Source organism: Culex quinquefasciatus, chromosome 1 (assembly GCF_015732765.1).
Source record: "Culex quinquefasciatus strain JHB chromosome 1, VPISU_Cqui_1.0_pri_paternal, whole genome shotgun sequence".
Taxonomy (NCBI): domain Eukaryota; kingdom Metazoa; phylum Arthropoda; class Insecta; order Diptera; family Culicidae; genus Culex; species Culex quinquefasciatus.
This window is the reverse complement of record NC_051861.1, coordinates 126,749,157-126,766,001: the sequence shown is the minus strand read 5'-3', so window position 1 is coordinate 126,766,001 and position 16,845 is coordinate 126,749,157. Positions and strand designations below refer to the sequence as shown.

The 16,845-nt window shown below is 42.4% G+C and overlaps 1 protein-coding gene across 2 annotated transcripts in view; it reads left to right on the top strand.

Annotated features, from left to right (window-relative positions):
- Positions 1 to 16,845, top strand: part of LOC6035167 (tRNA dimethylallyltransferase) — a 270,808-nt gene that overhangs the window by 39,755 nt on the left and 214,208 nt on the right. For both annotated transcript variants that reach the window (XM_038249649.1, XM_038249651.1), the window contains exon 3: positions 15,441 to 15,907. In XM_038249649.1, coding sequence (XP_038105577.1) covers positions 15,441 to 15,907 — 467 coding nt within the window. The remainder of the gene's footprint in view (positions 1 to 15,440; positions 15,908 to 16,845) is intronic.

Sequence of the window (16,845 nt, the reverse complement as noted above, 5' to 3'; positions counted from 1 at the left end):
AATTAATCAAAACTATAGTTAATTGTACTTAACTGAGGCACCATAATTGCAGTTTGAAATGATATTTTATAATAATAAATCAATAATGTTCGATAGCTCGTTGTGGTCGCTCCGGATTGGCTGGTCGTTTGGGGAATCGCAGGTCCTTCTGCGGTTCGGGTTGGAGGGTTTGCCGTGGGTTGGCACTAGTGATCGTCGGACCCGTTTGGTGTAGCACAAAAACTCGCGATGTTTAATTGAAACCACACAACTAGTAAAACTAGTACTTTATTTAAAGAGACGTATCACTAATTTAAGTTTTATTAATTCTAGTCAAATAATTTTCCTTTTCGCACTGCTCGTAAGATGGGTCAATTTGGAATGGGGGGAATCATACAATCTTCGGCTTGAAGCCACTTCTTGCCGCGCTAGTCGCTTTTGTTTTAGAACTACAAGAACTTTTCGTTTAGATTTACAATTCGTACAACTCGTTGGTAGCCATGCCCGTCAGCACAAGCTATATGGAAGATGTGATCGGATTGGTCTCCAACATCCTCCCCCCCCCTCTGGAACAGCCGGAGTTCCAGCATTCTCACCTGTCTCCGCCTCCGCCGGATTCTCCACTGGATCCGCGACCGTACTCTCCACCGGCAGGATACAGATCTTCGTTACCGGTCGCTTGATGACACCGTCCGCCGTCTTCAGCGAGACGACTCGAACCACGCCATCGTCCCCCCGGAAACACCTCCAGGATGCGCGCCATCCGCCAGCGTGTCGGTGGTTGATTGTCGTCCCGTATGATCACCAGACTCCCAGGCTTGATCTCCTTCGGCGGCTTCCACCACTTGGTTCTTCCCTGCAGCTGTGTGAGGTACTCCGACCTCCACCGTTTCCAGTAGAGCTGCACACACTGTTGGATCTGCTGCCGATGGTCCAATCGGCCCGTTGCAATGTTGGTCAGGTCCTCCTCGGGTAGCGCTTGCAACGATGTGGTGACCAAAAAGTGCCCTGGGGTCAGGGGCTCCAGGTCATTGGGGTCGTCCGAGAGTTGAGTCAGCGGCCTTGAATTGAGACAACACTCCACTTGGCAGAGAAGCGTCGCCATATCTTCGTACGACACAGCTGTGTCGCCTAGCACCTTCAATAGATGAACTTTCGCCGCCCGTACCGCACTCTCCCAAAGCCCACCAAAATGGGGGGCCCCAGGGGGAATAAAACTCCACTGCATACCGTCGTCCGCACACCACCTCGACACCGCCTCCCGGTGTTCCTTGGATCGCAACAGCTTGAAAAATCCTCCAGTTGATTCCGCGCACCCACGAAATTTGTGCCGTTGTCCGAAAACAGCTTGGCACACTTTCCACGACGCGAAATAAACCGCCGCAACGCTTGGATAAAACACGCCGTCGATAGGTCGGTCACCAACTCCAGATGAACCGCCTTCGTGGAGAAACAGACGAATACTGCCACGTACGCCTTCACTGCTGCCCGTCGGTACCCTGGTCGTACGTAGATCGGTCCAAAATAGTCGACACCAGTTGTAGAAAAGGGTTTGGATGGTACGACTCTTGGTGTTGGTAGTTCAGCCATGAACTGGTGTATGTTTGCTGGCTTGGTCCTGTAGCAAACAATACATTGGTGGCAGACTTCTCTGGCTAGGTTGCGTCCACCAAGTGGCCAAAATCGAAGTCGGATTGTGCTCAGCATTAGTTGTGGTCCAGCGTGCAGAAGATTCAAGTGGTAGTGCCGCATCAACAGCTTGGTCAGCGTGTGACGTGCTGGCAATACGATCGGGTGCTTCACACTCTCACACTCTCCCGAATTCCCAAGTCTACCCCCTACCCTCAAGAGACCATCCCGCGACAGAAATGGATTGTACCATCGCAGGGGCGATGACCGCGAAACACAATCTCGCTTGCCGATTGCCATCAGCTCGCGAGCGAAACACTCCCCTTGCACCAGCTGTAGAATGTAGGTCTCTGCTTGTAGTAGTTCAGCTGAAGTTAACGGTCCAATGTAGCGATCATCCTTAGGGGTTCGTAGGTTGTGTGTACAGCGCTGCCACCAGGCCGTGTGGCGCACCATCTGTGTGTAGGTTGAGTAGTGTGCTATGTACTTGTCGATGAAGCTGGGCTCATCAGCTGTTGTCGCTGCTACCACTTTCCGCCTCTCCTCCTCCAGTCCATCAGCCGTGAAGACTGTCCGCCTCGGCCAGTGATCCATGCTCAGCAGTAACCATTCGCCTTCCCACCACAGCGGCTCGTCCAGTAGGTCCTCTGGTGCCACTCCGCGGGAGATGAGGTCTGCAGGGTTCTTCTTCCCAGAAATATGGTTCCAGTGGCAGTTCTCGGTCAAACGCTGGATCTTAGCAACTCGGTTGGCGACAAACGTTGTCCAGGTCGCCGGAACACCAGCCAGCCAGCGCAAAACTATTTCTGAATCGGTCCAAAAGAAGATTTCAGGAGAGAGATGGCAAAGTTCGAGGGATTCCATGACCTCGACGTACATTTCGGCCGCCAGGGTTGTACCACGGAGCTCAAGTTTTGGAATGCTTTGGGTTTTGAGGGGTGCCACTCTAGATTTGGACATCAGTGGGGCGACAAGGATGTGACCGATCGAATCTTCCGACCTGACGTAGGCAACCGCTCCGAGGGCCTTTTCCGAAGCGTCAGAGAAGAAATGTAGTTGGATTACCACAGCCCCAGGGATTACTACCACACGCTTAATCCGCAATTCGTTCAGTCGGGGAATTTGTTCGTAGAACTTTCTGAACTCTGCTTCGACCCTTGTTGGTAGTGGTGACGTCCATGTCAGTTTGTGACCATTTGCATCCAACAGCGACCAAGAAAGCTGCATCATTATCTTTGCTCGGGTTATCACGGGGCCAATAAAACCAAGGGGATCGAACAAACTAGCAACGATCGAGAAGAGTTTCTGCTTCGTCAGCGGAGTGTCGGGCAAGAGTGGTGCTTTGAACTGGAACCTGAAGACGTCAGTGTGGGGCATCCAAATCAGTCCAAGAGTTTTCACCATGGGATCGGGGTCAAGGTGGATTCCGTCCGCTGATTGGATCGAGAAGTCTTCGTTGGGTAGGCCTTCCAGCACCTCTGGGCAGTTCGACGCAAACTTCCTCAGCTTGAATCCTCCACTGTTCAGCATGTCTTGCAGCTCAACACGTAGTTGTTTGGCGGTGATTGGATCGTCCGCCCCCGTAATCGCATCGTCCATATAGAAGTCTTCCTTCACAGCAGCTGACGCCAGTGGGTAGCGTTCGGCCTCGTCATCAGCTAGCTGCACCAGGGTTCTCGTCGCGAGGAATGGGGCAGGTTTGGTTCCATAGGTTACAGTTGACATTTCGTAGGTTGCCAAGGGTTGGTCTGGGGTTGGGCGCCACAGGATCGACTGGAACCGCCTGTCTTCCGGGCAGACATCCACCTGCCGAAACATTTTTTCAATGTCGGCTACCACCATAATGGGACGGAAACGACTGCGTAGGATGATGGACCGTAGGCTTCGCTGGATGATCGGTCCGGACAGCAGGCAATCGTTGACGGACAGGTTGGTGGATGTTTTGGCTGAAGCGTCGAACACTACTCGGACCCGTGTGGTAGTGCTCGCTTCTCGCACGACTGGGTGGTGAGGGAGGTAGAATCGGTCCACACCATCCTCTTCGGGTGAGACACGCCGCATGTGTCCCAAGGCCTCGTATTCCTCCATAAAGGCCACGTACTGATCGCGCAACGACGAGTCCCGGTTAAGTCGCCGCTCGATCTGGAAAACCTCCGTTCCGCAGTCACCTTGGAATCGCCTAGACTACGGATGAGTTCCTCATTCCTTGGCAGAGAAACTTGGTACCGTCCAGATGGTTGTCTTTGGGTGGTCTTGACAAAATGGTCCTCACATCTGGCTTCATCGGGTGAGTAATTGTTCTCCAAACCAACCTCTTCGTACTCCCAAAACTTCTCGATCAGCTCGTCTAGTCGACTCGAAACAACAGCATCGCACAGGACAGACGTAATAGGGCCATCCACCGGGTATCTGCCTGCGACTACCCATCCAAAAACAGAGTCGACCAAAAGGGTAAATTGTCGCCCAACTGCATGCGACGTCCAGTAACGAAATAATCGAAAAAGTGTTCTGCGCCTAGTACGAGATCAATGGGGTGGGATTCCAGAAACCTTGGGTCTGCTAACTCTATTCCAGCTGGTAGGTTCCAAGCAGAAGTGTTAACAGCAGCCGTAGTAGATTGGGACGAGAGTTTGGGCATAACGTAAACTTCCATGGGTTGGGAAAATTGGGAGTTACGTGACCGGACAGTCACGTTGACCTTAGCTTGGACCTTGGAAGCTATGCCTTGGATGCCTACCACCTGAATTGTGCTCCGAGCCTCCCGGAGCATCAGCTGTTTCCTCATGTGTCTGCTCATCAGATTGCATTCCGCTGCACTATCTAGAAGAGCCCTTGCCTGCACTCGATGACCCTGGTCGTCCTCCAATACAACCATCGCTGTGAGCAATAAAACTCCCGCAGTCGATCCAGTTGCTGTGTTGCAGGTCACGGTGCTAGTGGTTGCCGAGTTAACCACCTTGGTGTTGGTGTCGTCAACAGCTGTTTCCATGGGTGTGTGGGTTGGTTCAGTGGTGGTGGTGTTGGTCATTGGTCTTGGGTCGCTTGACTTCCCCTTGAAGCAAACGAGTGTGTGGTGCTTTCCTCTACAGTTCCTACATGTAAACCTCGATCTGCAGTCCCGAGCTAGGTGATCGCTGCGAAAACAGTTTCGGCACAGTGAGTTAGTCCGCAGTAGGCCGTCTCGTTCCTGCACAGACATCTTGAGAAAGCGTGGGCATGTGTAGAGCAGATGGTTATCCGAACACGCAACACACTTAGGGCCTAATTGGGTAGTGGTTTTACAGCTTCTGACCGTGGAGACCTTCTTGACCGGTTTAGCTGCTACAGTCTCGTTTCTCTGCTCGGCCGGCCGGGTGGGAAGTGACTTTAGAACGCAAACGCGCCGGTGTAGGAAGTCGGTTAAGTCCTTCGCGCTGTCGGTGTCCTTAGGTGCAGAATGTTCCTCCCAACTCCTTCTGGTGGAACTATCCAAGCGCGAGCTGAGCAGGTGCACGAGCAGCAAATCCTTGTACTGCGAGGGTTGGGTTACCTGGTCCAGCGACTTCACGATCCTCTCGAAGGCATCCAACAAATCGGTCAACTCGGATGCGGACTCCTTCCGCAGGACAGGGAGATCAAAAAGAGCCTGAACCTGTTGTCTGTGGAGGGATTTGGTGTTGGAGTATTCTTTGCACAGGAGTTCCCATGCCAACGAGTAGTTAGCCTTCGTGAATCGGACACTTTCAACAATGGTGAGCGGCCTGCCCAACAGCTGACTACGAAGGTAGTGGAATTTTTCGATGTCGGGTAAGTCAGGTTGAAAGTGGATGAGAGAAGTGTACAAGTCGCGAAATGTGTGCCATTCATCGATGTTACCCGTGAACTTGGGGAGTGCGATTTGGGGTAGCTTGACATGGGGGGTGGAACCGGGTAGAGTGTTTTGGTGTGAGAGTGAGGTGGTATTGAGCACAGAATCTTCAGTATTCTCCCGAATCGTGTCCATAAGGAACGACTTGAGTTCAAAGTATTTGTTCTCAAACGTTACCCGATCTTGGACACCAGCAAGTGCTTCAGGGGTGTACTCTTCGTGAGACTCCACTTCTTCTCGGCATTCGTTAATCCGGTCCCAGAGACGGTCGAGCCTCTCCAGTCGCACTTTGACCTCGGTTAGGTTTACTGCTTCGGTCCAGTCCTTCATGAACTGGTAGATGTTGTCGAACGTCGTTTGGTGCCCTTTCATCCGCGTCTGCAGGACTTTCAGCGACGTTTTCGCTTTCGGCGGCATTGTTCCTCGAAAAATGAGACCAAAGTAGCACAACTTGGGGGAGTGAATTTATTGGAGCGCTAATTACCTGCTGGCTCTAGGATTTGAGCCTTGTAAAATCTTTAAAGATGATCCTCGTTCGCAGCAGAGCCAGCGGTCGCTTCGCAACGCATCAGCTGGACCACAGGTGATTCAGTGCCGACCATGTGCTTCGGCCTGAGACAATAGGGCGTCTCGAACACAATGGGATGGGCAATAGTCGATGTGGCACGGCGTTTCAGCAGTTCGGTTCGAACGAATGAACGAATTACGCTCCGTGCACTCGCCACCGACGATGTGGGTGGGATGGTGATCGCGATCAATTAGCAGCCGTGCTAACCGATCCTCAGCCAGTGTGGTGATGAATGGGTTGGGTGTGTCGAGGGTACCTGAGACACAGAGACCACGAGCAGTACTGGATTTTTGGGTGTAAGGTTTTGAAACCGCACTCACCTAGATTTCCATAGGAAATATGCCTTGTAGGATGACTACGCTGAATTTCCTCGAACAGGTGAGCCGTACCGACGCCGTCCAAAATGGCGTTCTCCTTGCCGTTTCGTGAATGGGCTTGGAATTTCACGATGGCGATTTTGGCTCCTTCCGTCCTTCGACCAGACCAATCCGGTTCGAAGGACCAATGTTCGATAGCTCGTTGTGGTCGCTCCGGATTGGCTGGTCGTTTGGGGAATCGCAGGTCCTTCTGCGGTTCGGGTTGGAGGGTTTGCCGTGGGTTGGCACTAGTGATCGTCGGACCCGTTTGGTGTAGCACAAAAACTCGCGATGTTTAATTGAAACCACACAACTAGTAAAACTAGTACTTTATTTAAAGAGACGTATCACTAATTTAAGTTTTATTAATTCTAGTCAAATAATTTTCCTTTTCGCACTGCTCGTAAGATGGGTCAATTTGGAATGGGGGGGAATCATACAATCTTCGGCTTGAAGCCACTTCTTGCCGCGCTAGTCGCTTTTGTTTTAGAACTACAAGAACTTTTCGTTTAGATTTACAATTCGTACAACTCGTTGGTAGCCATGCCCGTCAGCACAAGCTATATGGAAGATGTGATCGGATTGGTCTCCAACAAATAACAAAACATTTTTTTCCAATAAACATGCGTGGTTTTATCAGCAACTGTAAACAATTCTATTGTTTAGTTTCGGTCAACCATTTATGTAATTAATATGGAAAAATTTGCATCAAGATTACTTTTTTAAAATTATTTTTATGTTTACAGTGGTTTTTGAGACGTTTTCTCTGATCTTTTTCGGAAATAAATGTGTTTAAATGTCTGTTTGGTTTTTTGTTGTTTAAAGCCAAATTTGTTAACAAAAAATATTTTTTTATGATGAAAAGTGATCAAAATCCATCTTTTATTCATTATATCTATCATTAGACCTACACCGTGCATCAAAACATCAAATATCGGTTAAATTTGATATAAAAATAACAGTTTGCCTATAGTGGACCCGGGTCCACAATCGGATTATGGACCCGGGTCCACTATAGGAAAAGGGGGTCCACAACAGGCAAAAAAACTTTTTTTTTCAATTGGCTATTTTTCTGCTCAAAAACAAATAACTGATAAAACAAATAGTCAAAATTGTTCAAAAGACTTCAGTTTTCATTGTTTTGTACAAAGGGTTATGAAAAAGTGCTTAAAATAATGAAAATTTGTGAAAAATGTGCTTCGGCTCTACTAGGGGGTCCACTAATGGTTAAAATACCCTATCGTTGTTAGGTAGCCCCTTACAGCTGGCCGCGCAAAAAGGGTCAGTTTTGGGCGCTAATAACTTCGCGGGAAAAAATCCTAAAAATATGGTGTCTTCGGGAAAGTTGTTCTAAATTTAATGAAGGTTCTACATTTGAGAAATGGTAAGAATCGGATAATTATGGCGCCTTCCACAGGTAAAAAAGTAAAACAGTTGCTTTTCTCCATACATTTTGACGATTTTTCCCATACAAACTTTAAGCGATTGGAGGGAGGGGTTCCCGTGGTCAGAATGAGCTCAAATTTGGAATTTAGCCTAGTGATGGGTCAATCTTTGATTTCAGGGAGTAGCCCCAAAAAAGTCCGGATTTGGACCACCCTAGTGGGCATTTAAGGGTTAAAATTTAATTTTTATCTAATTCTTGGGACAATTTTCTATAAAATGCAACCAGTAGAAAGTCGCGACTAACATTTCAAAAGGGCGTAATATTGAAAAAAAATATTGTAAATATTGTTTTCGAAAGGATCGGAAAATTTCACGAATAGTTCATCGCTAAAAAAACCGAACGATTAGTCGCTGAGATAACGACATTAGAAAATTGCGGGTTGTTTGGGTGAGACTTAGAAAACATCAATTTTCCTGTTTTTAAATCTTTGCATGGCAATATCTCAGCAACTAAGGGTCGTATCAACAAAGTTCATTTGATGTCCCCTAAAACATATCTGAAAATAAAAATTTGTTTTTTTTTGCAAATCAAGTTTTAGTGACAAAAAGTAACATTACAAATCAAATCACCAATTTTTTTACCGTGTATATTTATTTTTTTCAATATACATTCCTACAACTTTGCCGAAGACACCAAATCGATCAAAAAATTCCTTCAAAATATACAGATTTTTGAATTTTCATACATCATTTTTGTATGGACAGCTGCCAAATTTGTATGGAAAATTATATGGACAAACTAATGATGCAAACTGGCTTCTTTGGGCATAGCAAAAGCACCAAAAAAGTTTCAGTCGGATTAAAAAATACAAAAAAAAACTAAATAACCGAAATCTCAGAGAATTGCTCAACATTGAAAAAATAGCTCCTCGTTCTTTCTTGACAGAAAGCCTCTTCTTTGACAGCTAGTTTCAAGGTGACCATAGTTGATCCATCGTAAAATGTTGTCTTGTCAATTTCATTTGTAAGGTGATGTTAGCCCTTGCGATGCTTTAAATGACCAATTTAAGAATACATGAAATGTTTTCTTTAATTTTAAATAGAAAGGCCTTTTCGCTGTCCCTCGTATTAAAAAATCACCAATTTTCATTTTTCCCATCACATAATCACACCCCCACGACGCCCCGTCTCTAGGTCAGGATCGACCCAATTTTCTCGAGGTTTCCTCCACCCCAATCAATAACACATTTAATTACCCCCGGGAGGGAGGAGAAGAGGGGAGGGGAGCCCTTTCGGAGGGGGCACACGCACCTTTCCCAAGCAAGAGAGAGGCCTTTTCGCGCGCGTGCTACAGAAATAAACGCACTTTTTTTTTTCCTCTGTTGAGAAACGACGGAGTAGGCTCAGAATCCGGCCAAAAACAAGCCACGAGTAGGCTTTGACTTTTGGGAAGTGGGGGCGCCTCCAGGGGGGAGAGAGGAGGAAAATTGCTTCCTTCTACTTCTTGACATGCTTGGATTTCAAGCAAGGCGTCCATTACTGAAGCATACACACACACGCCGGTACGGATCGAGGAGGCTCATGGCCTACTAGAAGCTAGCAAAAGGTGAGAAGGGTTCCGGACCGTGAAAGGAGGAGGTTGAAAGGGATGAGAGGGAGGGGGGCAGGAAGCTAAAAGGTGCTTATGTAAACATTAGCTTATTGACGGACGCGTTGCGCGCTGGAATTACCCTAAGGTTGGGGAAGGTTCTTCTTTTCTTCTTAACTTTTTTTTATTGTGTTACTACAGCATACGTTGATGATGATAATAACGAGAGGCGCGAGAGAACAGCCATGATGATTATGATTATTTATTCATCTACACGACCGGTATGGGCAGATTGCGGATTGTGAGGATTCCCCCCAAGCGACCCGATGGTAATTTTTAAATTTGAAAGAAGCTGTTCATCTTCTTTCCCATCATGCAAAATTAAATAATATGGCGCAATAACTCAAACTCGTCATTTTGACCATCAAAAATTAAAAAAAAAACTAAAATCCTTCCTTGTCTAACCATGTCTAGGAAAAACTTATTTTGTCAGAACAATATTGATGAAATTTTGAAACCAGCACTTACCTTTGTGTAGAACATATTTTTAAAATATTCCAACTAAACTCAAATTTGCGAATGAACTATGTTCCGTGAATAATAGTTATCATTTTAATTATTCATTAATTGCCCCGTTTCCCTTTTCGATTTGCGTAAAACTTTGTCCTAAGGGGTAACTTTTGTCCCTGATCACGAATCCGGGGTCCGTTTTTTGATATCTCGTGACGGAGGGGCGGTACGGCCCCTTTTATTTTTTTGAACATGCAAAAAAAGAGGTGTTTTTCAAGCATTTGCTGCCTGAAATGAAGATGAGATAGAAATTTGGTGTCAAAAAGATTTTTATGTAAAATGGAACGCCCAATTTGATGGCGTACTCAGAATTCTTTTAAAAAAAACGTATTTTTCATCGAAAAAACACTAAATTATAAAAAAAACTCTGCATTTTCCGCTACTCGATTGCAATTTTTTTTGGAACATGTCATTTTAAGAGAAATTTAATGTACTTTTTGAATCTGAAAAAAAAAATTCGTGTTTTTTTCCAATTTTGCAAGGTTATTTTTTAGAGTGATTTTCAATCTCATCATCGTTTCAGGCAGCAAATTATTGAAAAGCAAATCTTTTTTCGCATGTTTAAAAATAAAAGGGATCGTACCGCCCCTCCGTCACGAGATATCAAAAAACGGACCCCGGATTCGTGATCAGGGACAAAAGTTACCCCTTAGGACAAAGTTTAACGCAAATCAAAGACAGGTTGGGGCAACTTTTCCCGATTTCGTGCGATTTTAAAGTTTATAAAAAGGTTGAGGGATTAGAGATTAAAGGCATGTTGCGATAGTAGTATATTTTTTTAAAGGGAATATTCGCTTTAAAAAATTAAATTGTTTTTTTTTTTTTAATTTCAACTATGCATTTCGGACATGAAAGGGGATCAAATTTCATTAGGGGACGATTTCTTTATTTTTTTTTGAAATTAAAATCGGCCCAAAAAATCTCGGGGACAATTTTTTAAAGCAAACTTCACTTTTGAAATTTCGTCAATATTTTGAAATGATGCAAAATGACTGGGTGGTTGTTAAATGCATCTTCAAACAGTTTTTTTTTATCGAATTGATTTAATTTTTATTTTTTATTTAAATTGCTGAAATCTGAAATTTTATTATTCGCATTTTTAGTATATTTTATGAATTTTTAAATCAATCGTTATTTAAATGCACAAAAAATCCATCTCTTAAGTAAAGAATGTCAAATAAATATGAATATGTTTTGAAACCCATCAGTCTACAATTTCACAAGAATTAAAATATTTTCAATGTGTTCATATTATACAAAAATTATAAGAAGAATGAAATTACTCAAGAACTAATATTTTGTTGCCACCATTTATTTTTATGATCGAATCTTGACCAAAATTAGGGTTTTAATAACTTCGTGATGAAAGAATAAAAATTCTTTCCAATTTCTAAAGAAGCTTCGTTTATTTAGGTATTCTTTTTAGATATTTTGCAATAAAGAAGGCAAATCTTTTTAAAAGCGCTAAAAGAAGGAACTTAAAAAAATTCGTGCTAAAAGAATAAAAATATAATTAAAATTTTATATTATATAAAGAAAAGACTATTTTCCTCAGATTTAAATTCAAAAACAAGCTTGACTTTTGAAAAGGGTTAACAATCGAGATTAAAACTAGGATTAAAGGCATTTTCGGTAAATGAATGTTCTACTAGTTTTTAAACAAGCCAACCTGTTTAAAAAATATTTTTTTAGGGAACCTTTTTTTCAATTTTTTAATTTGGCCGACTTAAATCTGTTTTTAAAAACAAGCATGTTTTTGAATAGAATAAAATCTGGAAAACATGTTGGATAAAAAATAAAAATATTTTCTTATTTTTAAAACAAGCCTTACACAGCAAAAAATCCGATGGTAAAATCGCATGCAAAAGCATGCGCATCACCTTCGTCAAAATAAACACTTAATATTACACACTGCATGTACAATTTTTGCAAATACAAAAAAAAGTTGCCACCGACGGGATACAAACCCAGCACCAACAGTAAGGACTGGCGCCTTAGCCCACTCGGCCATCAGATCGATGAAGAATGGTAAGGATAAACGCATATATGAGCTTGACATTTCGGTCAAGTAGGTTTCCCATACCGATGGGCTACATAATTCAGGGTGTAAAATCACATAGAGTTTCATAAAATAATACAATATTTATTTTACACCCAGGCTTTTTACAGGCAGCTGGAGTACTACTTTTTTAGCTGTGTATATTTGAAAAGGGCAAAAATGAGGGATAAAATGTTGCGATGAAAATAAAATAATTATTAAAGCCATGCAGCAAATTTTTTAAAGGGTCAAAACTTGGTGCAAGACATTTCCCGATGAAATAATAAAAATAAAATCCAATTTCAAAAACAAGCTTAACTTATGCAAAAGTCAACAAATCAATAGAATAAAAATATTTTCCTAGCGAGTTTACGAGCAATTTTTGTATTGTATTACTAGATTACTTGGGGATTGAGAACATTTGCGATGAAAGAATAAATATATTTTCCAACTTTTAAACAAGTTTTTTTTAATAAATGCCGAAAAGTAGGTATCATCTTGGATATTTTTTTATTTTAAAGCTTGCATTTTTTTGAAACTAAGAAATAAAGACAAATTGCGATAAAAGAATATGAATATTTTCTGATTTTCAGAACAAGCATAACTTTTAAAAAGGTAAATATAAGAGAATACTGAAATTTTTTCCTATTTTTCAAAATAGGTTATAATACATAAACAATGAAAAATATTTGAAATGGCCTAATACAAATATATTCCAAATTTAAAACAGGTCAAGGGATAAAAGAAAATATGATATAAGAATAAAACTAATTTTAGACCATGCAAAACGTCAAAGTTGTTAACGATAAAATTATCGAGGCTCGATAAAATAACGATAGATTATCGTCATTTCGATAATTCTATCGGCGATAATCTTATCGCCGATAGTGTACGATAACTCATTTTTTAAATCTTTATAAAAACCATCTTAATTCAACCATATCATGTTATATTTTCAATGCTTTCACTAAGAATATATTTGAAAAAAAAATTAGCAGGGTTGTTCACAAAATACCGTTTTTTGTTTGATTTTTTCGATTCGATTTTTTTCAAAATTTGCAATTTGCGCCAAACAAATCGCCATTTTGTGTGCTCTTTCACGTTTTTAGTAGTTTTTTTGAAAAATACTGAAATTGTCACAATTTACATATTTTTTTATTTTTTCACCTTTAAATTTTTTTTAAATACTAGAATTTTCCCAAAAAAAACGTATTTTTTGAAAATACTCCAATTTTCAAAATTTGGTGAAAATATTAGTTTTCAGCCAAAAACTCTTATAAAGTGAAAAAGCGTAAAATTTTTTGCAAAACATCTAAAGAGGACGTCAATTTGGGATTCAAGAGACATTCGCGCGATACAACACCAAAAATATTCACAGATTTGTGTTCAAAGTGCAGGGAACATTTTGCGATGAAATCATAGAAATATTTGCCTAGGAGCGGCCGTGGCTGACTGGTTACGGTGTTCGCTTTGTAAGCGAATGATCCTGGGTTCGACTCCCATCTGCTCCCAACGAGAAATTATAGGAAATATAAATCTTGAAACTCTGAACACTCGAGTCGGGGTTCGATCCCCCGTCCTTTGGATTGGTAAGCAAAAATGCTAACCACTAGGCCATCGCGACTTGGTTGGTAGGCTATGACTGGAATTAGGAATACTGTTACTGTTACTATATACGCGCTGGGTCCTTGTCCATTTGACAAGGGTTCGGAAGTTCTAAATAACGTTTGAATCCGATTGATGCAAACGTTCTTCAGGGCGGGGCTTGTCGACTCAAGCTGAGGGACCTCGCGCTCGGCTAGCCAGCGTAGAAATGGGTCACCGAAGCTCGGCAGAGCTAAGACCATCCAAATGCCTATGCGAGTTATTTGCATGTATAGAATGCAGATCTGAAAAATACATGGAAACAACTCAATTTGTAAGAAGCGACCGCGTGGTCCCGTTTGGTTGGTTGCACACACACACACAAATCATAGAAATATTTGCCAATTTAAAACAAGCTTAAAATTTGGATAGGTTTAAATTAAAATTAGGAAATGTGATAAATTAAGATCTAAATATTTTCCAATTTTGAAATTTCAAGGAGTCCTGCAAAATGTCTAGAAGGGTCGCTACGAGTTCGCTACAGGTGCCGAGCATCGGGCAGTTTCCTCTTCTTTTACTACTCATCTCGCTGTTGGCTTCTCTTCTTCTAGGAAGTCGTAGAACGCTCCACAAACTCAACTCAAGCGTAAAACGACCATAAGGAAGCCTCATAAATCCGGGTGCGTCGTCGTCGCCGTCGTCCTTCACTGTACGCGATTGTTTAGAAAAAGGGCAACAAAGTAGGCGCGAAGGCGCCTACCTGTCAAACAGGTTGCATCACGAACTCATAGTAGGCGAGTTCGTTCTCATAGGAATTGTCTCACGCCGGTTCCAACTGGAAAGCCCAAAGAATGAGAATCCGTTTTCGGCGATTCCTCTTTCGGCCCGAAATTCTACACCAAGTTTGCGCAATTGCAACCGGACAAAAAATCGCCTTTTTCGCCATATCATTGCGGCGTTTCCCGTAGGAAACGCCAATAAACTTTGCGCGGGAAACGACTCGAACCAAGGTTATTAAAATTTTAAAATATTCGTGTTGCTTTGGATTGGGGTTTTTTTTCGTTAAGACGCGCACACAATTGCATGTGATTCGCGCGCGTAGAATTGCGCTAGTGTGCGTGAGAATCGCAAAATTACGCCGGCTTTTCGTAACCGAGTGCGAGATTAGCAATTCCGATGGGTTTTTTTCTCCGCAATTGCCTTTCTTATTAGAATAGTCGAAATAGGCGTGCGTGTGAATTACACTTGTGTGAGTGAGTGGTGCCGGAAAGATTTTCCACTTCCGCAAACAAATTTCGCACCGCACACACACGGCTACACGATACGAAATGATATTTTCGCGTTTCTTCGTTTTTGCGAAGCAAGCGGCCGATAGAAGTACTTCTTACTGCGCGCCTTTTTCTTTTTTCGGCCGAAAAACCAGTTCTGAACGTGTCCAAACTTGTTCTTGCCTGTCGGGAACGGGCGCGCGTTTGTTGCTGTTGCTACGCAACAGAATCGCTGACGCAGTAGGCAATTTTTTGGGGGTTTTGAGCAATTGACAGGTTGCCGGGGGATGCATTTTCGCCTTAAAACCTTTGTTTTTCGACATTGTTTTCGTCTGACAAATCACCTTTGAGGAATTTGTTTTCGACACAATTGAAGCGGCCAAATAAAAACATTGCCGACGACTTCGTCGTCGTCGTCTTCGTTAGCTTAATGACTTTACCTAATGTTCCTCGGGGTTTTTATCGACTTCGCGAGGCAGTCAAAACATTGAAAGGTTATGTTTTTGTTTTTCATCACCTCTTTTGCGCTCAGATTTCATAATAAGATTATTTTTCTCCAAGCTATTTTGCGATCGCAGCAACCTACGCAAACAAAGGAATTTCCTTAACTTAAAACTAACCTACTAGATCGACCGCTTGCTGGAGCAAAACCGGATGCCGATCGTAGTAGGCGGCACGAACTACTACATCGAGAGCGTCCTGTGGCAGGTTCTGGTCGGGACCGGAATCCACGAGGAACGCACCCGTCGGCGAACAACCTCCTCCTCCTCGTCGCAAGAAGAAGACGCGAAGCGTCCGAAGCTGTCATCGACGTTGGAAGAAAGCGAAAGTGGTGGAAACAGGGAAAGTGCGAAAGAAGATGATGCGAAGAAAGTGGTGGGAAGTGAGAATGAAAGTGGTGAACAAGTGGAGAAGATCGCAGCAAGCGGCGACGACGCCGACGAAGAAGAGTCGGAGCTGGTCGCACGAGTGTTGCCAATGGCAACCGAACAGCTGGAGCAGCTGGAGTCGCCGGTTTTGCACCGCGTGCTGCGACGCGTCGATCCCGTTAGCGCGGACCGGCTACACCCGAACAACAAGCGGAAGATTGTCAGGTGAGTTCTTCGTTGACGTTTGTTAAATGTTATGAAAATCAACCTTGAGGATGACCAGATCGAAACGTCGGCAACTTTCTTTTGTTGTGGTTCTTCAACCAAAAAGCGGCAGAACTTTCTTAAAAGGGCGTATTGAAGGTAGAAAGGGAGCGCGGCACGCCAGCCGCAATAATAATTACAATTGTGCAACTCTGTGAAGGGTGAAAAATTGAAATCATCATCCATCCTTTCGTTTTTCACCGTCACGAAGGGGGTCGGCGCAGTCAAGTGTGGCCGACCTCAGAAAGAAATACAGCACAACATCAACAAAAACAACATGTTACAGGAACAGGTCCAGGAGGTCTAGACTGGCAAATGGGTGCACCAGACTGACTTTGGGCGCAACAGGTGGTTTAGTAGTTGCATAAATTTGTCTGGAAATTTACAAAAATACACCAAAAAAATTACAAAAATTACAAAAATTACAAAAATTACAAAAATTACAAAAATTACAAAAATTACAAAAAATACAAAAATTACAAAAATTACAAAAATTACAAAAATTACAAAAATTACAAAAATTACAAAAATTACAAAAATTACAAAAATTACAAAAATTACAAAAATTACAAAAATTACAAAATTACAAAATTACAAAATTACAAAAATTACAAAAATTACAAAAAACAAAAATTACAAAAATTACAAAATTACAAAATTACAAAAATTATAAAATTACAAAAATTACAAAAATTACAAAATTACAAAATTACAAAATTACAAAAATTACAAAAATTACAAAAATTACAAAAATTACAAAAATTACAAAAATTACAAAAATTACAAAAATTACAAAAATTACAAAAATTACAAAAATTACAAAAATTACAAAAATTACAAAAATTACAAAAAAAACAAAAATTACAAAAATTACAAAAATTACAAAAATTACAAAAATT